Here is a 23,664-nt window from a genome sequence, read left to right as displayed (position 1 = left end):
TCAGAAATACACAGAGATCAAATACACCTGTATTATACTTTTGAATACATACTCAAACTTCCGAACCATATTTTGTCCTTAAAGTGTATCACTATATGAACTGCTTTGTACACATGCATCAAAAACAGAATCCTACATCGACGTCACTCCATACAGTATGACCCGACACATGATTCGTACATGTATCAAAAAAAGGGGAAGGATGAGCTACATGAGGTACATCAAAACTACAGTGTATGTGCTATGTACAATGTGTTATCATACATATCATGTAGGCTTCATATAATTACAAATCATCATCATACATACATTCATCTTTTCTTTATCAAAAACCTGATACTGATATGCTACCCTTGCACGTGCAAAAAAAAAAAAAAATCAAACGAGCATCCTATACGTATAACAAAAACTCACCTCTCCTACATGTGTGCAATATGTATTTGACATAAGACACAAAAAATGACTCTAAGAATCATACACATTGGGCAAAATGAATGGCAAAAACACACACATAAAAATGCTGATGTATACTTACTGAGTTACCATCAAAACTATCATGTGTATGCTACATACAAATAAGAAGATAAACATGTAATTCTAATTTGCACAAATTGCTATGTGCAAGTCACCTGGCTGCTTACGTGATGTATACTACAACAACATGGACTTGCATCCAATAACAATATACATGTACTGTTTCTGTACATTACATTGAATCAGAATCAATGCAAAACATTGCAGACCATAACAGGAATACCAGTACACTGTATTATCAAGTTTATAATATCCTTAAACAAAAAAAAAAAATAATAACAACACATGCATAGATTCATTCCATACAATCACAAAAACAAACGAACAAAAAATGAACACGAGTTTTAAATCTCAGAGTGCCGTAAATATCAAAAGATGCAGAACTACACAATTCACACACAACTTCACTCGTTGTCAGAAAAAAAATTCAAATGTAATTAACCCGTTCCATACTGAATTCTTAAATCCCCATAGACTCCACACAAAGATAACCAGGTTCCCGTAGGGAATGGGTTAACATAATTTGTGAACTAAAGTTTACAATATTACCTTGGGCATAAAACATAATAAATCACAAACTTATACATCGCAAGTTTGTTTCTCACTTCGAAACACTAATTACACGTACGTTATACATTGTGGTAAAAAAAATATTCCATAAACTTAAAAGATCCTTTGGTATTTCAATGAAAACAATCCATTCATCCTATTACATACACAAATATATGAATTTAACAAAACTGATAAAGGTGAAGTAGTATATAACACATAATTCAAGTCACAAATCAGAGTCCAGAAACATCCGGTAGCCGAGGTGACAAGTGGAGGTTATCAGCTGCTGGATAAACAGTCAATGTCTGGAGGACGGCCAGGAGGGGGTCCTACACGCAAGCACATGTAGTGACCTGGTTGAGGGTGAGGAGCAATGTCTGGGGTTGGAGACATCACCGGTGTGTTAGGATGAAGATGACAGGCAGTAATCTTCTCGCCCCGTGGAAAGCGAGATGTACCTCCAGGAATTGAGGCATTGGTGAAGGCACGGGGTTCACTGGATGCATCTGGGGGGGCGCCCAGGAGGGTCATTGATCTTGATAATGCGAAGATGGTCGGGGGGGCCACTGTGTCGATGAGGAGCGGTAGTGCTACCAACACTGATGTTTAGAACATCCACAGGAAGCTCATCAGGGGGCGAGGTGTCCAAGGAACACTGGATGACATCTGAAGATGGCTGACATGCTGGCCAGCCACAGAGATGACGAGGTGTGGCTAGGGCATCACAGGAATCATCATCAGTGACATCAGGGACGGTGCCATTCATCTCAGGGGTGCGAATGATGGCTAGCTCAGACTGAACTAGACACTGACGTGCAGGTTGAGCATCCTGGGAACAGGGGCGTAGGCCTATGCCTTGGTGGTGACAGTTGCTGGCTGGTGAAGGTTCGGTCACATCATCAGGGATGGATGAGGGTGGGTTGTAACGGGGAAGGCTGAGAGACATTGAAGGCGTACGGGACAGCCGAATATCTGCCTCTGGTGTAGGATCAGGACCATAGGTGTACGAAGGTCCATCACCAATTGTGATGCGGCGCTTCGCGGGACGGATGGTAATGTCGTGTAACACTATGAACGGAATGCCTGCCTCAACTAAAACATCCGGAGAGTCAACAACTAACCCTTCAAAGAGAAATGCCTTTCCATCTCTTGTGAGTGTAAGGCACGTCCCTCCAATGATTGCATACGGTGAAGAACGGTCAACTGAATAAGCCTCAGAAGAGTCCGTTAAAACACCTCCAAGACTCTTAAACACTGAATAGCCAATCAAGTTCTGTGGAGAACCGCTGACAAGAGTAACCCGGACACTCTGTTGGCCATGGTCAAGATCAATGTAGGGAGACATACAGGCCTTTTCAGGCAACACTGAGGGACTAGCTACTGGAGACTGTGGCGACTGATCAACCCGGAAGTGGAACTCATCCGACTCCGATGAGCCACGATTATAGCAGCAAGAATTGTCTTGAAACCCTATTGACCTGTCTAAATCTGACATATCCTTTGCATCTCCAAGACTAGTACAGTCTGAATCAGCAACACATACCCTAGCAGACAAGCAGACGATATCTGTAGACAAAAAACTGTCATGAAGATCATAAAAACATTCATCAACTTCTGAGAAATCACATTCTGAATCTAGCTCATCATAATCATCCAGATAATTGTCATATGGACAGAGGGAATCAGAGTAGCCAAGGACGGACGCCGCTTGGCGAGCACATGTAATGATATCTCTTTCATGCTCTGGTAGGAATGAGCAATCACTGATGTGATGCTGGTTCGGGCGATTGGCCACGAGACAGATTGGGCAACTGTGAACTGTATGTCTAACATTAGAACGACTGGACTCACTAACACCAAGACTACTCATACGCATAGGGACAGGACGAGGAGTAATGCTACATGAACTTGGATTGACGCCATCACACCGAGTAGCATGCAATACTAGATCCTCATGGGGACGAGGTTGGTTAGGGTCCCCGAAGGGCTCATCACAACTGTCATAACTTTCATCATCATAATCGACACAGAAATCATCATAATCAAGACCGACATAATCATCTTCAGTCATCCATTCATTTCTGCTTTCATTTCTTGTGATTTGAATTGGCTCAGAATCATAAACACGGTAAGGTACCTGGTACATTGTACTTCTGGTTACGATACTGGTAGGGGCGGCCTCTCTCTCGGGCCTGGGTGCGAGGTCGTTGCCTCAAAGGGGGCCAAGGGAACAGCCATTCAAGGGCTACGTATGGGACTACAGCAGATGCGAGCAAACCATAACTACCTATCACGACACGTTTTTGCCGACCAACTGGCTGCCATATCATGCATAAAATCCATCGGTAATGAGGGAAGAGCAGGGTACTTTATCCCATGTAGCTGCCACCACGCCATTAAAAGAACATTGTTCGGGGATGGATAACCAGTCACAATAGTTAAGGTTTAAGCAATCTTTATTATGCTCACGCAACACAAACTGCCGGCCGAAAGGGGCGAAGATTGTACAACAACAATTTAACATACTTCTCAAACACTGCCCGTAAGAGGGCAGTATAACACACTGGCGCAGTATATTTCTTTTTCTACTTTTTAAGTAAAATCAAACCAGGCCATTCGTGATTCCCATTCGCCCCCCCCCCCCCCCCTTGTGAGAAAATCTTTGAGAATAGTTATCTAGTCTTTCTGTCAAGAGGGGAGGGCTGTCATCTCATACGTGGTTTTTTTTTTTTTTAATTAGTCGACGGCCCTGTAACATTTAAAATGCAACGATACTGCCTTTGAAAATCTTATTTTACTAGAATTTCTGAGCTATTGTGGTACATATTCGTTTGAGCATTGTATTCTTTAAAAAAAAGACATTATTTTACTGAAAATATATTGAAATAGGCCCTAGTAAAATTGAATTTATCCGTGACGTTTTTCTCTAGGTGATGGCACAAAATCCCGCAAGAGTTATTTGGCGGCGCACCAGGTCGAGTTCGATCAATGTTTACGGGCGAGTCCATGGAAGGGAGAGATTGCGCAACGTTTAGGCTCTTTGGCTGTATTGGCTGTAGAGAGCATTCAGCTAGTAGCTGCGAAAAGTCGACTAGGCTAGTCCCACTCGTGTACGTGCACGTTGTGGCGCGTTATTTGAACGTTGGTAGTATTCAATACTGTAGATCCCTAGTAATATACCAAACTGATTACCGAACTGATGTATCCGTGATATCCTGGTACGTATTTTATTTCATATACCTGTGTGCTTTCTTGGCAGCTTTCTCTGTAGCTGTAGGTTGGGCAGGGAGCTTGCCCCAATATTTAGTAATTTACTAATCCGTATCGTATCGTCTTCACGGTCTTGCAAGGCGAGGTGAGCTAGCTATACCAGTAGTATAACTATACACAGCCCAGTCGCTACGCTGTACATGGTACGTCGCGACAGGGCTGTACGCGCGCGACCACCAACCACTAGGAGAGCGACGTAATCGTATTACGATAGCTTTGAATGTTGATACTTAACATGCTTAACATCATTTTTGTCACCTCAAACTCAACGAGTATACTTTTCAATATTTACTCTACATCTGATGCTATTATTCAAATGTACGCAATGAAACTTACCGAAATTGATCATCATATCCAGCATGTCCACACGGTACACAATCTATCACGCCAGGCCTAACTATACACAGCCCAGTCGCTGTACATGGTACGTCGCGACGTACCATGTACAGCGACTGGGCTGTGTATAGTTAGCTATAGTAATATTACATATAATGCCTATGCACGTTCAACCTAGAACTCACCACCTTTTCTTTTTACACGACTGTTTAAAAATATGGTACAGACTACACTACAGAACTACAGTGGTAGCTTGTTACAGCGAGGTTCTGGACCTGGAAATTTTGTTGTATGTGTGTAAATTTACATGATATGAATTACATGTATTCTAAAGTATATATGGTTGGACCTACTGACTAGACGCTACTCATCAGTGCTCATCGACCGCCTAATGTTTATTTGCTTGATAAGAATATATTTAACACTGAAATTCACGTAAAAAACTTGACCTACGTGATTGAAAAAATCCAGCACTATCAAATGCCGTTGTTCCCTTTTCGATTCGAAGTTTCAGTGCAAAAATATCGCCGTCGAACTTGCGTGGCCTCGTTTCAGCTCCCCGCGGTAGAGCTCCTTATTGAGATCGACTGCTGTTTTTGCATTGACAATGCACGCAAACCGAGTTGTATTGAACACCGTGTTGTACGAAGCTTTTTAGAAACTTCCATAGACATTACATTACGATTCGGTGAAAATATTCATTCGAAATTTTGACCTCAATTAAAACCATTATTAAATGAACAGTGAATTTTCGCATTTTCCCACACCATCCTCGTCAACGGTCAAAGCCAATCCATTTTATGTGCTCTGCGCGCAGTGAAGTGCGCACTAAGCGTTCTGTGCGCCAATGTATACGCGGTCGGTTTCAAGAAGGGTGGTTGATATGTAGTAGGGTTACCATACACACATACAACTGTATGGGTGTATGGTTGGACCTACTACTCATCGACCGCCTTATGTTTATTTGCTTGATAAGAATATTTAGCACTGAAATTCACGTAAAAACTTGACCTACGTGATTGAGAAAATCCAGCACTATCAAATGCCGTTGTTCCCTTTTCGATTCGAAGTTTCAGTGCAAAAATATTGCCGTCAAACTTGCGTGGCCTCGTTTCAGCTCCCCGTGGTGAAGCTCCTTATTGAGATCGACCGCTGTTTTTGCATTGACAATGCACGCAAACCGAGTTGTATTGAACACCGTGTTGTACGAAGCTTTTTAGAAACTTCCATAGACATTACATTACGATTCGGTGAAAATATTTGAAATTTTGACCTCAAGTGAAACCATTATTAAATGAACAGTGAATTTTCGCGTTTTCCCACACCATCCTCATCAACAGTCAAAGCCAATCCATTTTTATGTGCTCTGCGCGCAGTGAAGTGCGTACTAAGCGTTCTGTGCGCCAATGTATACGCGGTCGGTTTCAAGAAGGGTGGTCCATATGTAGTAGGGCTACCATACACACATACAACTGTATGGGTGTATGGTTGGACCTACTACTCATCGACTGCCTAATGTTTATTTGCTTGATAAGAATATTTAACACTGAAATTCACGTAAAAAACTTGACCTATGTGATTGAGAAAATCCAGCACTATCAAACGCCGTTGTTCCCTTTTCAATTCCAAGTTTCAGTGCAAAAATATCGCCGTCGAACTTGCGTGGCCTCGTTTCAGCTCCCCGTGGTAAAGCTCCTTATTGAGATCGACCGCTGTTTTTGCATTGACAATGCACGCAAACCGAGTTGTATTGAACACCGTGTTGTACAAAGCTTTTTAGAAACTTCCATAGACATTACATTACGATTCGGTGAAAATATTCATTCGAAATTTTGTCCTTGATTAAAACCATGCATTAATGAACAGTGAATTTTCGCGTTTTCCCACACCATCCTCATCAACGGTCAAAGCCAATCCATTTTTATGTGCTCTGCGCGCAGTGAGGTGCGTACTAAGCGTTCTGTGCGCCAGTGTATATGCGGTCGGTTTCAAAAAGGGTGGTCGATATGTAGTAGGGCTACCATACATTGTACATGGGTACCTTGGATGTCCTTTTTGTGTCAGGCATCCCTTTGCATCGCGTTTTCAATGTACTTTATGATTATTATATTTGTTCAGTTGATGTATGTATATATGTTAACATCATGTTTGTTGTATTTTACTGTGACAAAGACATTGTAAATTTCTCATACTCCGAAAGGGGTTGTTAGAAATTGTTCAAATAAACTTCAAACTTTAAACTTCAAACTTCAAACCTGTTGTTGTTACAGACAGTGAGTCAGTGGTTTTGAATCTATCTATCTAACACTGACAGTTAACTCTTAGCGCCTAACATTAGCCCGACCAGACGCTGTGCGAAGATTTTTTATACAGCAACTGGGCTGTGTAAATCTAGTTATCTAGCGCCATGCATGATGGATGGTAAGAAGTGGCGTATTGAGCGTGGTCAATAGATTTAATGTCTTAGTAATGATCAAGTGATCAAGTGGTGGTGTACTGTAAAGTTAAAGCTTTTTGTACACGAATATAAAACCTATTGACAATCGTACATCATGCCATTAGTTCCTTCAAGGTGACTTGACAAGGATGTAAATTTATAGAAAACTAAAAGTACATGCAATGTATATTGCGCAGTGCAGTGACTACCAGTGTAGATTCCAATTTACATGATCAGATGAGTGATTGCCATTGGACATAAGTATATTAAGATTTTTTAGTACAGTGTATTTCCTGTAATTTTTGGTGACTAATTTGGTGGTATTGCCTATTGGCATTATCGCGAAATAGGTCCCCACTCCACTCACTGCCATTCATTTCGTCATAGCCGGGGACTTCTTTCAACCTCCAATTTGGGTTTGCAGATTTTTTTTTTTGATTTTTTTTTTTTTTTTTTTTTTTGTCATTGAATTTCAAGGCTCAATTTTCTAACCCTCGGAACCCTTGGCTTGGGACTTTGGAAGTCATGCATGGGTGTTGCCATTTTCACTTTGCAATTATTTATTGTTGCTGTTTTTTAAACGTCAAAAGAGGGAGGGAAGCTGTGCGTGCAGCCCCTGAATTGTGTTTTTGTACATGTTGCTCGAGATGAAATACCACTAGAAATCTTACCAGACTGTCGACAGTGTTGTAAAATTGGAAATTTTTGCTCATTTTTGCAAATGATTTTTAAACTAGCGCAAAAATAAAAAACACATTTTGTGTGTGTGTGTGTGTGTGTGTGTGTGTGTGTGTGTATGTTATGTAGGTAAACTGCAAGTGGCACCTCGTCTACAACCACACTGTCCACTGTTCACCTAGTCTAATGCCATCTCGTCTAAACTCGCTTCGTCTACTTGTACTACCAACTCGTCCACCAACCATTTTGTCTAAATGCCAATTAGTCTAATTGCCATTTCGTGTACTAACCATTTAATCTAATCTCTAATTTGTCTACATGTAGGTCACATTTCGTCTAATACCCATTTATGTCTATTTACCATTTCGTCTATTAATCATTAGGTCTATGAATAAAATAGTCTACAGCTCATTTTGTCTAATAGCCAATTGGTCTACATCCACCTTGTCTATTAATACTCAATTAGTCTAATAGCCAGTTAGTCTACGCCCAACTGGTCTACACCCAACTGGTCTACTCCCAACTAGTCTACTCCCAACTGGTCTACTCCCAACTGGTCTACTCCCAACTGGTCTACTCCCAACTGGTCTACTCCCAACTGGTCTACTCCCAACTGATCTACTCCCAACTGGTCTACTTGTTATATAGTTGTTGTTGTTTTTTGTCTACTCCAAACTCATTACTTAAAGGGGCATAGACCCGGTAGTGTAGAGGGCGCTGTTGATGATACTGCCGATCACCATTAGCATTGATACGAAGATTACCGAAGTTGAGCTGTCATCAAGAGTAAAGTGCATAGGTGTTGCTAAGTAACGTTGCCTTCGTTGTCTTCTCTGCGCATCGCGCAAACTGTAGTAATGCCAGGATGCGTGCATATGTGCTTGTCATCCCCCTCAGCCGAATCATGAGCCGAACTGTGATCGAACCACTGACTACAGTGGATCGGACTTCTTCAGACTCGGGGAAATGGGCCAAAGCGTAAGCGCTAAAGTTCTAGGAGTCGATAGCATAGGTCTCTATAGGAAACTTGCGCCGTGCACCAGCGTACGCATTTGACTAAAACACCGGGACCATGCACCTTTAAGTCTACTTCATCCAGTTTCCTTTCCCATTGAAATAGGTTGAACACTCTTGGTGCCCCATTTGGTTTAAATTTTTTGCTCTAATTATGACAATTTTATTTCTTGGACACTAGACAAAGTGATATATTCATTATTAGCATGACCAGATGGGAATGATCAGTTTGGGTAAATTGTTGAAAGTATATACCAGTTGGGAGTAGACCAATATTGGGTATAGACGAGTTGGGAGTAGACAAGTTGGGAGTAGACCAGATGGGAGTAGACCAGTTGGGTGTAGACCAGATGGGTATAGACCATGTTGGGTATAGACGAACTAAGGGTTGAACGATATGATAACTAGACAAAGTGAATGTAGACGAGATGACGTGTAGACGAGGTGGGAGTAGACAAAGTGGCAGTAGGCGGAATGGATATTAGACGACATGACAAGTAGACATTGTGAGTATAGATGACTTGGCTATTAGATCAATTGCTCAGTAGACGAAATGCTCCTTAGACGAGTTGGTTATTAGACAGTACGGGTAGTGGGCAAAGTGACTATTAGACAATATGTGTACTAGACAAAACAAAATGTAGACCAAATGGGTATTAGAAGAATCGATAATAGACGATTTGCCAGTAGACCAATTGGAAAATAGACAGAGTGGCTGTAGACGAGGTCACTATAGGTTCCGTGACGTCAAATGACGCTTTGGCTGAGGGGCAAAAGTAAATTTCATGCGTGTTACGCGTATGGCTCAAGCGCGGTGTATGCTTAGTGTATACCTGCCTACCTATCATGAGACGTGATTATGTAACTCTTAAGGTGCAATCACACATCGCCGGTTTAGATGGCGGTTCATGGCGGTTCAGCAAATCGCCGTGCTCCGCCAAAGACCGTGTTTACACCGTACACAAACCGTGGTCATCCGTCTCTCATCCGCCATGAACCCTGAGAACCGCGGGGAACCGCGGGGAACCGCCAGAAAAATTAAACATGTTTAATTTTTCGTGGCGGTCTTGGCGGTTTGAAATGGACCGTGTTCACATCGCCGTTCACCGTGTAAAGAACGGCATCCTCCGTGTTTGCACCACAAGATCCGTGATAATGCCGTGTTAACACCGCCATAATTTTCAAGAGAAAAGAAACAATGAGAATAATGGCTCCGGCGACACTTCGTGGCGGAGCAAAAAAAAAATGGAGAAAAAAAAAAAGCAAAGATGAACCTATAATACAAGATCGGATAAATATATTGAATGCTATAGTTTCCTTACTTCTTTAACACATAGACAGTAATAAATAAAGTTTAATGTTCAAAAAGTTGTTAGGTATGTTCAATAGTACATCATTTACATTAAAAGGTAAGTGCATAAGTTTATTAAAGCTTAACAGCTTCTAAGATGACCAACAACGTGAACCTGATAAGTGATACACAGAAGACTTATGTAAATATGTTGGGTTCTGCTTTCGTGATTATGTATGCCTTTTTGTAAGACTGCATGTTGATACAGATATGTTGAAACTTAAGAGAGCAGAGGTAAAAGCAATGTTGAAACTTGAAAAAACCCACCATTATTATGTTACGTGAACCTGTTAGTAAAGAGGAAACTATGCACACATACTGTATGCTTCTTTTATAATGTATAATGTATGTCTTTTTATTGACTGTTGTTAAAGATATCATTATCATATTATCATCATTGCCATTCTTATATAGCGCATAATACCTTTGGCAAGGTCTCTATGCGCTTTAGGGGGAAACAAAAAGATAAACAGGAAAAGATAATTTCAGAAACAGCAACATGCTGCATAAATTATCCTCTACAATCACTCTGTTACTATTTCAACAGATAACTTTTTAAAAACATTTTGGACTTATTGATGGAACTTGCATGTTTTATCACTTGGGGTGCTGTTCCACAATTCTGAGGCGGCATTATATATACTACGTTTGCCATAGTAGTTTGTTGTAATGGATCGAGGGTATCACATACAGATTCCCCTTACGATTTAGAAACTCTCAAGGCTCATATTTCACAAGGAGCTCTGAAAGGTAAGAAGGGGCAATTTTGTGAAAACGTGGATAAACAAGCAACAAGATCTTAAATTCAATACGCGAAATAATTATGTGAAAACTTAGTTAAAAAAAGAGATGTTGTAACAAGTACTGTAAGTACTTGTACATCACTAAACGTGCAAATGAACAGGAAACTTTTGAAACTATGTTGGATTCTGCTTTGATATGTATGCCTTTTTAATGGCAGTTAATACAGATATTTAAAAAATTAAGAGAAAGAGAAAAAGCACGTTGAAACTTGAAGATATTTGCTTGTTGCATCACTTATATCAATCTGTAAAACACAGGGGGCTACAACGTTTCATAGTTTCTTTAAAATTGTGTTTACCAAACAAAGCAAAACGCTCCTTGTTGAAACTCATTGAGGACAAGTGAAAGGGCTCTGATTGCATCCAACTACATGGGCTTGGTATGGACGACTCCACCTTCCGGGGAGATCCGTGTTACTACCGCGTCAATCCGCGTTTGCTCCGTGTTCAAAACGTGTTGAGAACGTAGTCACATCGCGTTTAAGTGCTCTCCGCCATCATTGGGACACGGTTCACGGCGGTTTGAGAACCGCCATGAACCGCCATCTAAACCGGCGATGTGTGATCGCACCTTTACGCACTTGCCCACTCGTATGGGGGTCCCCTTACGCATTTTTTTGCCCCTCAGCATGACTTGGTGACGTCAGTGGAACCTCGTCTATAAACCGTTATGTACAGTGCACATATAATGTGTATGTAGATCTAATCCTAACCCTGGGGCGCTCCTTGTAGCGTTGGGGCTGGTCGCAGTTAATCTAATCCCACTTCATTATGTTAATACAACACCACAATAAAACTGAGCTTTTTTTCTTTTTTTTTTGTCTTAATGTCATCACATTGAAGAGAAATGGTTTCACTGTGAAATTTTTTTTGATGATGGATTTTTTTTCCCCCAGACTGTTTGCCTTCCTGAAAATGCTACTCAAAATGAAATTGCAAACATTCATGGTACTGTACTATATAGTTCGACCTCACATGCCTCTATCTTTGCAGTAGTTTTCAGCCTGCTTGGTCTTCAGTTAAAATGATGTTATTTTTACATACTTTCTGCAGTTGTAAACATTTCCAGTTACTGCATTTATTCTCATTTACATGTACACGTACAGCATAAGAAACTAGATTAGATGTGAAAACATACATGTGTGTCTGTTTCTTGTTTGTGTTTATATTAGATATTTTTTATCAGTAGTAGGCCTATGCTTTCAGAACAAGATTTATATCAATAGAAATGTCACAATTTTGTCTTGCACTCAAGCTTGCACCATATGATTTTGATAAACAAGTAATTTATACGCTGACAATGTGTCTTTAACGACTTTATTCTTTGTATCAATATTCCCAGTTTTCCGGCCTAGATCTGCAAAGCTGTAGCAACTACAAAACACCTCCCTCTCTCTCTCTCTCCCCTGCACTTGGTGCTGCCAACATGGCATCCCAAGGAGCCCGCCAGGATGTGGAAGCAATGATGAAGGAAAAGTGTGAAAGTCTGTGGAAAGATGTCAACAAGGTAGCGGCAGGAGATATGTGACTTTCAGGCCCGTGTTTAATGAATTAAATGCAGTATGGTACAATTCTTTGTAAAGAGAATGACAGGAAATTTGCCATGTGGATGTAGAAAATTATAGAGAAAGCCAGATCTTATTGAATGCCAGTCTTATGTAGCAAGGAAGAGTTTTGTCAGGATGGTTGAAATTTTGAATTCATGATTGATAATTAAATATCTCATCACAAAACATAATTTTCCTAGATGCAAATGGGTATACTGAAGTCATTGCTCAGCCAATTTTCTGATTGTAACTCAATGTGGTCAGCTTGTCATTTTTCACCTTAGGAAGGTGTCTGAACTCTATTTGATCTGATATTATGAGAACTTCTAATCTGATCTTTTACAAAGTTTGTCGACTTTGTAGTACCAAGGTATTAAGATTTGAGCTGAAATGATTGAAAAGAATGCCTAGCTATGTTTGTGTTTCAGAACCTGCATAATTATCAGCACTTGTTTTCTTTTCTGTGACTTGTCACATCTGCCATTCAAAATATGTAATGAATATAGTCTTGCCAGGAAATCATTTTAGGTGATGCTAAAACCAATTTCCATTTCAAGATTCCCAACAATACTTGGAAATCAGAACTTCTTTCTTTAAGATTTGATTGTTAATGCCCAGTAAAGATAGGCACTCAATAACTCCACTTACCGGTACTTCTGCTTGTCTTGAAGTCATTTGAAAAAGAAAGCAAACCTCAAAAATTCTAAAAACACAGGGTACTATGTGATTGCTGCATAGAGTATCTGACAACTGTTTCTATCTTTCCACTCCCATCACATAAATTTTACCAGTAGATTGCTTGTCATACACTTAGTGCATAAATGTCTTTGTTGCTTCCAGAATCAAGCTGTCTTAAAGTCACATTCTGGATCTGATTTTAGAGAGGACACTGAAAATGTGGTAAGTTGCTGGAGTTTGCTCCACTTCTACCAGCAGGGTGCTGCCATTTCACAGATCCACTGTCAGTAGGAATGATATGAACATTAAAATGTTACAAAATCTTATCACTTTGGCCCCTTTTGACCCATTTGGGCAGGTAAAATTTCTGTCTTTTTCTTCAAATCAAAGCATATAAATGAACAAAGTGCAACAGATGTTTTCACACAGTCATGAGTTTAACAGAGGAGTGAAGAAAAAAATGTTTACTTTACTTTTCACTTCTTTTTTTTTTCTTAATTTGAGTGGAGGCAAAGGTTAATTTGATTCAGTCATTTTGCTATATTTGATTACATTTTTCTTTTATTTTTAAGAGCACAGTTTGTATCCCTGCATCTACGACACTCCTGTAATTTTAACAGACATTTGTTACTAAGAATATACATGTATGGCCTTTAGGAGATGAGAACATAAATATTAGAGGCTTTCAAGTTGGAACAGTCATGTGATCAAAATCTAATATGAATGTTAATAGCAGATCCAATTTATAAAATGCAAATTGAGTTGACATGTACTAATGCTGGTTTTGACCTGGTAGTCTTTAAAACATTGTTTTTAAAGGGTACTGCGGGGGAAGGATTTTGTTTATTTGCTTTGTTATGTTTTTTCTATATCACAGTTACACCACTCAAACATATGCTATTATCACAACAGTCTTCATTAAAAAAAAAAAAATCCAGCCAACTTCACAGTTGGACAACAATCAAGCAGTCTTCTGCCTGATTGATGCTCTTTAACTATATATCACTTGATGCAATTGGTGTATCATTGAGACATGTGAAAGCAAGAATTATTACGTTCATACTGAGAAGATTTGAAGGAGGAGCTTCATTGATGAAATAATGCATGTTGATTGTAATGCCTTTTGATACAGATTAGGAGCCAAAAATAATAACATGCTATGATCACCACAGTTACTTTGCAAATGCTGTCAATATCAATGAGCTGTGCAAAAGAACTTCACAGGCATCTATTTGTTTGATAATTCACCTCTTCTAGATATTGCTAGAATATTAATTGAGTAATTACAGCTGTGATATATATATATATATATATATATATATATATATATATTTTTTTTTTTTTTTTTTTTTTTGCTGGATAATGGAAATATTCATGTTTAATTATCATTGATGCACTTTCCCTTTTTTCTTTCTGTAGATGGCAGCAATATCAGAAGTCAGAGTTAAGTGTCTACAAGGAGAAATAGATGCAGTAAAGGAAAAAGAGATCCAAGGTATGATCATCTCATGGCAAGCCAGAAAGCCTATTTTGTTATATTCTTCTTAATCTATTCTGCATTGATGATGTAAGTACATTTAAAAAAAATACATGCATTATATGGTCATATTATATACAATACTGTAGAAGTGGATTTTTTCGCACGACTAATTTTTCGCACTTCGCCGGGTAAGAAGAGTTTCACATGTTTTTAATTCTGCGGAATCAAGACATCACGCACAGGAACTTATGGGAAGCAAAAATATTTGCGTGCTTTTATTTTTGCGCTAGTTTCTGGTTGCGCGAAATGCGCGAAAATTTCAACACCGTGAAAATTTCCACTTTTACAGTAGTTCTTTTAGGATATCTTAAATCTTTGAGAAATATGTTGTATAAGGGTGTATGAATCATGAATGAGCTGTGTGTGCCTGTACAATCCCCCACCAAAATTGACAGAATCAATGCAAAACAAACAAAGAGCAGAAAAAGAAAGCATTTAAAATAGTTTCCTGTATATGTTTTGCTCGGATGAAGAGAAGCTGTCAGTAGGCTCTGCCTTGCTTCCTTCTTTGGGTCCTTGTCTTTTATTTGACTAATGTCATTCAACCATGTACAATGTTTGGCAACTCTCCTATTTTACTACCAATAGCAGTTAGTAAGCCGAAGCTTGAAGGTTGTTTTTTTAGTTTACCTGTAGTCAGCTTTTGATTCATCAAGGATAGCCTTGACTACAAGCTACCCTGCTATTATGTCTTTGTAATAGTTCATTCAGATATGTTGACACAGGTATATTTGCCCTGACAAGCCGAGAAGGAACTATTCAACTCACCTGTTCCTATCAAATACATTTCAGTTCCTTGAAACCACTTCGCATGCGTGAGATCTTGCTCTGTACAAGCCCTGAGCAAGCTTTCTGGTTGTTTAAAGGAACCCTTGTGAAACAGGTGTGCATAAAAATGGAATACATTATATACATTCATATACTTGATGCAGTTTTTGGCATCTTAGGATACCAAATATAAATCTGTCATTTTGTTAAGTTTTACTACTTTATGCAATATTTTGTGGCGATAAAATAAGAAAAAAAATATAATAAACTAAAACTATGAATTCTTTTAAATTATCGGTATTGGGTCTCCAAATTTAAACTGGAAATTAAATTTTGTTCATTATGAAATGTAGGTCAAATGAGCTGGCCTAACCTTTTTCCTAATTTTCCTTCAGTGATTATAAAAAAAAAGAAGGTATCATTGTTATTGTATTTACGGTGAACATGTCATAACCGTGTTGATTTTGAATTGGAATCGTTATCACAGTGTGCTGAAATCTGGATGCTGTAATAGCAATGTGTAAGGGTACTGTGCATCTTACGAGCACAAGATGGCACTGCATAATGCCTTAACCCGGTGTAGGAAGATACCTTGGGTTTCAGAGTGCTGAATCATTTGAGAGTGCTGTCCTTCCCTTCCAGTTCTTCCCAACCACCCGGTGATTCTTGAGACCCTGCTGAGGAGTCAGCTGGAGAGGGCGGTGTCCCAGCTAGAGGAGTGCCTGGCTGTGGGGGAGGGCAGACGTAAGGAGCTGGAGGACGACCTAGAAAGGTGAGGCAAAGTGTCCAAGGGCCATCACTCTCTTATCTCAGGAAACCACGTCAAATAGCTTTTGTTCTTGGAGCCTGACAATACTTGTTGAAACTTTTGTTTTCCATGGAGGTGGTGCCAAATGAGAAAATTACAGCCATGGCAAAATCATTTTCCTGTTTATCCACTGCAGTTATCAGATTCCAGCTTCTTAATTTTGTATGCATTCATTCATCAGGGGTTTTTCCCCCCCCCCCTTTTTTTTTTTTTTTTTTTGTGGGGGGGGGGGGGGCAACTGCTTTGTTTTGTTTGTTTGTTTTGTTTGTTTGTTTGTTTTTTATAGAGACCACGAAGACCCATTCAGAAGGTTCCAAAGGCAAAACATATACAAAAGGAAGGACGGCTTGTCGTGGTCATGGAAAGTTATATCCAGTTTGACTAAAAAGTGGGCTTGAACCTTGAAAATATTGTAACACATTTGTTACCATGAATGTAAATGCAGCTTAGAGCCACCATATATGAATTGTATATTACAGTATATGCTCTCTGTCAGAGTAAGTAACAAGGGTATTTGAAACATTAATTTTTATCATCTCTTTTGAATAAACTCCCTCTTTATATTCAAAATCCTAAAATGTTGATAAGTTTAAATCATTGTTGAAAACTTATCTATTTACTCATTCCTATTTTTGTTGTTATGTTATATGTACATAATGCTGTATTTTGATTTAATATTTTTCCATATTAATGCGCTAAGAAACATCAGTATTAAGCGCTATATAAGTGTTATTTGTTGTTGTTATCTGTATTATGAATTTTTATGTGCCTTAAAACGATTCTATATAATTGATAGCGCATAAAACAAGTGCCTTGCATCAGTACCATAATCATCATTATTCTGCTAAACGATTATTATTTTGCTCAACTGCTCAGCGGGGAACCAGACACAAAAATAAACTGAAATATTCTTCCCAAACCTACTGAGATATGTATCATTAATGGGTATTTAATGACAGTGAATGTGAAGATAATTAATGATACTGATGGTTTTGTACTGGTGAGTAAGTCAAGACTTAGAGGCAGTGACAATGAAAATAACATTTGATACATCAATGAAAATGGTAGAGAGATGACAATAATTGCAAAGCCAGATAATTTCCAAAAGTTAATTATGCCAACATGACTTTTGCGGACTGAATTATGAAAGGACCCAACATCCTGTTATGCTTGTCAGGGATACGCATATGGTTTTTCATCAGGTGTTTTATAGATATATTGTAAAGGTGAAATTTTCGTGCATTTTGCACAACCAGAAACTAGCGTGAAAATAAAAGCATGGGAGTATTTTTGCTTGCCATATGTTCCAGTAGTTGATGTCTTCATTCTGCGGAATTAAAAATATGTGAAACACTTCTTACCCGGCAAAGCGCAAAAATTAGTCGCGCGAAAATATCCACTTTTACAGTACGCAAGATAGGCCAAATTCTTTTGTATTTTTCATTATCGTGGTATCTTGTAGACAAGAGGAACTGCTGACCCAGCATCGAGAGATGGCTTCAGCTCTGGAACTTAGACTGGAGGAGGCACAACAAGGAGGCCGGAAAAGCAGACCCACTGAAGACAGGTAGGGTTAGGCTTGGAATAAATGCCTGTAACACCAGGCACTCCAGGAGAATAAGTATTGTTGACTGTGGGTAGAGGGTCTTATCTTTTCTCTTTGTACCCTCCAGGGAACGTAAACTAACTGGTTTATTGTGATACAGTGCACTCTCGTAATAAATAACGCACACGGTTATGACAAAATTCCGGCTGCGACGAAGTAACATTTCAAGCTGCCACATTTTCGGCTGTATGTTTTCAATTGTTTATTTGTTTGGTTATAACAAAATTTTTATTTAACGAAAGAGAACTGCAGGTCCCAAGGACTTTGTTATAATGGGAGTCCACTGTATGAGGGTACTGGTGAGCAAAATGTGCTTTCTTGCTTTATGAAAGGAAACCAAGTATACCTCCAGCTATCGTAATCATTTCCTGGAACGGTTTTATCTAGGCTACAGAGAGTATGGGTCTTCTAATATTGTCTGCCGTTAACATGTGCGGAGATGCCAGTATACCAGAGATTGCAGTATTTATTATTCCTCTTTGCCAAAAAACTACAGACTTCATTGAAAAATACTTTTTTCCCAAAGTGTTTGCCTACACAATGTCTCGTGCGGGAAAAAGGTAAAAGTACTGTTTTCCACCAAAAATATCCCTATTCAGGCCTCAGAATACTGCAATACCTTTCTAAAGGCTGGCATCCCTGCACGTGTATTCACTGAGAGATGTCAGTGCAGAGGATGTTTTAAATAGGTTCTGTCTTTTATCTTGGACTTTTCAGTCAAGTCAAGTTGCTGCAGAGAAAGCAGAAAAAGGCCAGGGAGATCCAGAACAGACTGCTGAAGCAGATCGCTGATTTCATTGGCAAACATTTCCCTCTTCCCAGTCAGGATACCACACGAAATTCAAAGGTCAGTTCCTCATAAGGCAGGCTCAAATACAATAATGTCTTCAAATCTATGGATATTTTTCCTCTGAGGATGTAGTTACAAGTCATTCTATTCTCCTCTATGTACTTCTGTAAACGTCAATATTTTCGCAGGATTATTTTTTATTTTTCTATTTTTTTATTTTTTTGTGCTGAGCGGCTCCAAAATATATTTGCGGGTTCTTGAATTCATGCTACGCAATTTTGCACCCATTCAAAATGTGCAGAGAAACTTGTGAAGATATTTTAATGGGTTTTAGGATTTGCACTAGCCAAAAATAGCGCGAAGTATGCAAAAATTAATGAACCGCAAAAAAGTCAGTGTTTACAGTAGTTGTGTTTGAATACTTGAAATGAATGTTGCATAAATTAGGTGTGGTGATGTTAGGCAGCTTCTTCCCCTTATGTGCCTACAGCTGTGAGAAGATGTCACATTAAAAAAAAAAGAAAAAGTGATGTGACAGAATTATTTTGACCAAGATTCAAGATAATTGTACTACTTGGAGTAGAACATTTATTTGAGGTGATGCCCTGTATAAATGCACAATTGGAGCCTACTACTGTAAATCATTCTGGACATGTACTTTGTAGTTGACAGTTTCTTCTACAAGCCCCCCCCCCCCCCCTGCTCATATTTAATACAGGGCATAGAATACAGATACACAAAGTTCTATGATTCAGATACATTGGCCCTATTACTGTTACCCTGTTGGCTCTAAGATCAGTCTGTGTTATGTATAAATTCTGTGCTGAAATGTTACAGCTTAAAGGCAAGAGATTACTGCTCGTCACACTCGTATCATATCAGTCTACTGCCCTCATATGCATATAAGAGTATACACTTTCTGTTTTGAACTTATCATTTTTTTTTTCTTCCATATGTCAGGGAGAACTTTGCAAGTTTACACCGCTCCTGGATATGATAGAGGTAAGTAAGTTTCATGTATCTATTTCTCAATTGTCCAGTCTAAATTCAATGTGGCATGCATGAAGATTGTGCATGATGCCTCACACAATGTTGAATACATTATTGTGACAGTCTCAAATCACATGATATCCCTACAATCCATACAATTCTGCAATTCTGAAACAGAACAGTGGAACAACAGAAATGTCAATCATTGCTTTAACATAGCATTTCTCAATATATTTGATGTATTTATCAGTATTTATTATCATCACGCCAAATCACGCTTTGGTTATTTTTTCTTATTTCCTCTCCAGCTCCTGATGAACACTGGGATGGGTGGAGACTTGGACCCCTATATACCAGTCAGTGAGGTCTTTTGGCCCCCATATGTTGAACTCTTACTGCGGTGTGGAATAGCATCACGACATCCGCAAGATCCAAACCGCATTCGATTGGTTCCTCTCCATCTTTGATGGCCAAAAAAAAAAAAGAAAAGAAAAAAAATGTTATGAATGTATGGACCATCAGCAGTCAACGTTGTGCAAGGTTGAATCGAAGTTTTTGGCTGCAGTAGTTGACATTTTTCTCTGTCATCTTCCGCGGCAAAGAAATGCTTGGAACTTCTGTGAAGCGAGGACATGGACTGGTTTTGGTCTCTCACCGAGTTTGGTGTCAGGATAGGTTGCAGTCAACTCTGTCGTGAGGCAAACTTGATCATCCTTGTTCCCTCTTCACTTCTGGGGAAAAAAGGAGAGGTAAACCGTCCACAATGCTGAAATCAGTCAGTCAGATCCATTTTTAAATAACAGATTAAGCTGGCTATACGTGAAGTTTTTATGTTTTCAGCACTTCAAAAGTGGATGAGGGGACTAGGATCAGATGTTATTGTCAACAGCTTTCTGACTTTGGCAAAATCAGCTGAGGTCAACTCAAGTTTTCAATGAGACCAACACTTTGCAAACTAGATCAGATTCATTTATCATGAGGGATAAATAATTACAGTCATACAGTTCATGAACACGAGGCAGTGAAGCGATGCCAGTTAAAAGTACTTGGTGTCTGTCTACATGCTGGGCATAGGCAAACGTTATCAGGAATTTGCAAACATTGCCATAGAGTCAAGGTCTTTCAGTGGCACTGAAACATTCAATGTGTGAAAATGTGACTAAGAATTTAAAAAAAGAAAAAAAGATGCAAGGTTAATAATGCAAAGAAGAGCTGAATGGGATTTCAGAAGGTACTGCATGTCTTTTTATTTTGTCAGTATTCCAAGTATGTTGTAAATATCACAGACACTTTTCTAGTACAAGTTTGAAACATTCCGAGATTCATCTGCACATTTTCTTTTGTCACTTTGGTGTTTCACTAGACTTCTGTGAGCAGAAACTTCCAAAAGTGGACAGACTCAATTCAAAGCCTCAGTATTTAATCTGAAATTGCCTCAAAATGCCTTGTCTGCCAGTCATAGGCATTGTACTTCAAGTGGAAAAAGACATAAGCATTACTCTCAAGTGCATTGTGATATGAAATCACAATATTCTCCATATTACTAGGAATGCATTTCTGCTTCAAATGGCCCCACACACAGATCTGTAGATCTTCATACATGTATTTGCTCCTACCAAGTTGACACCTAATGACCTTCAACAAAATTGCAGCATTTGGAGCATTATACTATATGTACAGTATGCCTGCTAAGCACATTTTTCACTATAAAGCAGAAGGAATCTCCAGTCTTTATGATTTTCCAATTGAAGAAAGCGAATTGAAAAAGCTGGAAGAAATTATGGGTTACAGAAAAAATTAGAAAGCTAATCAGGCCAATACATGCATAAAGAAAAGAAAGGTCAAGGATGTAAATGCTTTCGGAAAGGGCTGCATTCATTATAGATTTCTGCTGCAAGTGATAAATGTCACATTGTGGCATTTTGCAGTCCAGAGGGGTGTTTCATAAAGCTGTTTGTAAAGTTATGAACGACTTAAGAATGACTGGTGATCAATTTTTGTGCTGAATTATTGAAATTCTGATAAATATAGCACATCAGAAGTGATCACCGGTCGTTCTCAAGTCATTCGTAACTTTATGGACAGCTTTATGAAACAGGGCCCTGGTCATATCTGGCATCAAAAGGCTTTAAAAGATTAAAAAATTCAATTTTTTTCTACAATGGTCTTTTATTTAATACTGTAAATAACGTGTACAGAATGTATGTACATACAATTCAGTACATTGTAGTTGTATAGATGTCATATTTGGTGTATGTATTGCAGTATACTGTACCGGTGTGTAAATAAAAGATTCTTATTTGGAGTTTCATTTCTTGGTTGTTGATTTTCATATTGAGGAATGGATATTTAGATTATACATGTACATGTATATATAGTGCGAGAGATTGTTCCTTTCTAAAACGTACGTGGTGCCTCATTGTGGGTAGCATATAGTGAAAGGACTCGAGGCGGATGTCCGCGTCAAGTCTAATTTCTTATATATGATATATGAGATTAAAACCTAAAATGGCATTAAAACGCTTTATCCTGGCGAGGAAAGCGCATGTTTTTGAAAAAAAAAACAAAAAAAAAAAAACATCAGTCCCGACGAATTCGAGGTATCCGAGTTTGACTGTATATATATATATATATATATATATATATATATATATATATACACACACATGTGTATAGACAGATGGATACACAGAAATTAAACATGTACAAGCAAATCCACACAAAACTGGCACATACAGAGTATCAATTTTCAATTCTAAGTATTTTAATTCATGCTCTGCAATTCAAGTGGAAGATTATCACAACTTTTTCTTTTTTTTTTTTTAAAAGTAGTGTCACAGGAATACAAGCCATGATTTAGCACAAGTATGTGATGCATGTTTCCATACAAGCACATTTCTTGCAGATGACATATTTCACAAACTGATGCAGACACATAACTTCTGCCGCACTCCAACCTTACAAGTCCGACTACTTTTAGGCAATAATAATTATACTTGTACTAACTTATAAGCAAATAATAAAGCACATATTGCATCTGTATAGATATATGCTCTGCATAAAGCTATGAGAGCACATCCACTATGTTACACAGTGAAAGCCTTTTCTGTGCATTTTAAGTTACACACACACACACACACACACAAAAATATTAAATCGGAAGTATACTCGGGTATATGAATTTTTTATGACCTCACAGTGACTATCTTTAATACAACAAATAATTTGTAGTCTTTCAAAGCATAAGGACTCAAAGCCATCCAGCACTGAAGTAGAACTTATGATATCTGTATACTGTATATACTGTAAGTGGCACTGCAGACTAACAAATACATATCGTCGCTGGGGTGACAAGACCTCGTATCTCAAAATGTCAAAAAAATTTTTTTTAGCTTAATGGTCAAATAATGGGTCAAGTGATGTCTTGGCCAAATCCTAACTGTCTTACTCCAAAAATGAAGCCACCATGACATGTCAAAGAGAAGGCTTTCCCATTCACTATAGTGCTTTGGCCGCCATGTTTTTTCGCTCTCCTGAACATTTGACAATTTTGAGATACGAGGTTTTGTCACCCCAGCGACGATATGCCAGTACAACCTGTATACAGTCTAAACTTCTTTTTTTCCTCTTGCAATAATAATTCGCAGGAGTACTCCAGGGCAAATGTGAGACTTCTATCAATGATAAATGGCAACAAATTATTTTCTGACACAGAAAAGAGTAGAAATAGATTACAAAACTTGCCCATTGTAATTTAAACATTGTGTAAACATGCCCATTCAGATGTACACACAACACACTATAACAATGGTTTTCAAGATTGAAAAAATTTTGTGTGTGTGTTTTGTTTTTTAAAGAAATTATTACTATTTAGTACATGTATTAGAGTCTAAAAGAGCGTCTAATGTTGGTTTGCAATTGGCGTGTGATCATTAAAAACAAAGTACTTTGGTGAATACATG

At 38.6% G+C, this 23,664-nt stretch overlaps 1 protein-coding gene across 2 annotated transcripts; it reads left to right on the top strand.

Annotated features, from left to right (window-relative positions):
* Window positions 1-4,155: 4,155 nt before the first annotated feature.
* On the top strand, window positions 4,156-22,054 carry LOC140240954 (centromere protein K-like). Of its 2 annotated transcripts, none has more exons than XM_072320729.1 (9): window positions 4,156-4,304; window positions 12,318-12,482; window positions 13,363-13,422; window positions 14,620-14,695; window positions 16,151-16,280; window positions 17,779-17,883; window positions 18,640-18,769; window positions 19,673-19,714; window positions 20,011-22,054. In XM_072320729.1, exons 2-9 carry the CDS (start codon window positions 12,402-12,404, stop codon window positions 20,167-20,169), a joined length of 783 nt encoding a protein of 260 aa, XP_072176830.1. In that variant the 5' UTR covers window positions 4,156-4,304; window positions 12,318-12,401; the 3' UTR covers window positions 20,170-22,054. The 2 variants fall into 2 exon arrangements, with proteins under 2 accessions (XP_072176830.1, XP_072176838.1); XM_072320737.1 differs by lacking the exon at window positions 4,156-4,304 and adding an exon at window positions 4,931-4,981.
* Window positions 22,055-23,664: the final 1,610 nt, after the last annotated feature.

The sequence above is a fragment of the Diadema setosum genome, chromosome 2 (genome assembly GCF_964275005.1).
Source record: "Diadema setosum chromosome 2, eeDiaSeto1, whole genome shotgun sequence".
Classification (NCBI taxonomy): domain Eukaryota; kingdom Metazoa; phylum Echinodermata; class Echinoidea; order Diadematoida; family Diadematidae; genus Diadema; species Diadema setosum.
The sequence above is the reverse complement of the archived record's forward strand: the minus strand, read 5'-3'. Positions and strand labels throughout refer to the sequence as shown.

Excerpts from the sequence above, each read along its gene's own strand:
- LOC140240954 (XM_072320729.1), top strand. The coding sequence starts at position 12,402 with ATGGCATCCCAAGGAGCCCGCCAGGATGTGGAAGCAATGATGAAGGAA. Across the intron at positions 18,770-19,672 it reads ATACCACACGAAATTCAAAG|GGAGAACTTTGCAAGTTTAC; the intron begins GTCAGTTCCTCA and ends TCCATATGTCAG. Across the intron at positions 19,715-20,010 it reads CGCTCCTGGATATGATAGAG|CTCCTGATGAACACTGGGAT; the intron begins GTAAGTAAGTTT and ends TTTCCTCTCCAG.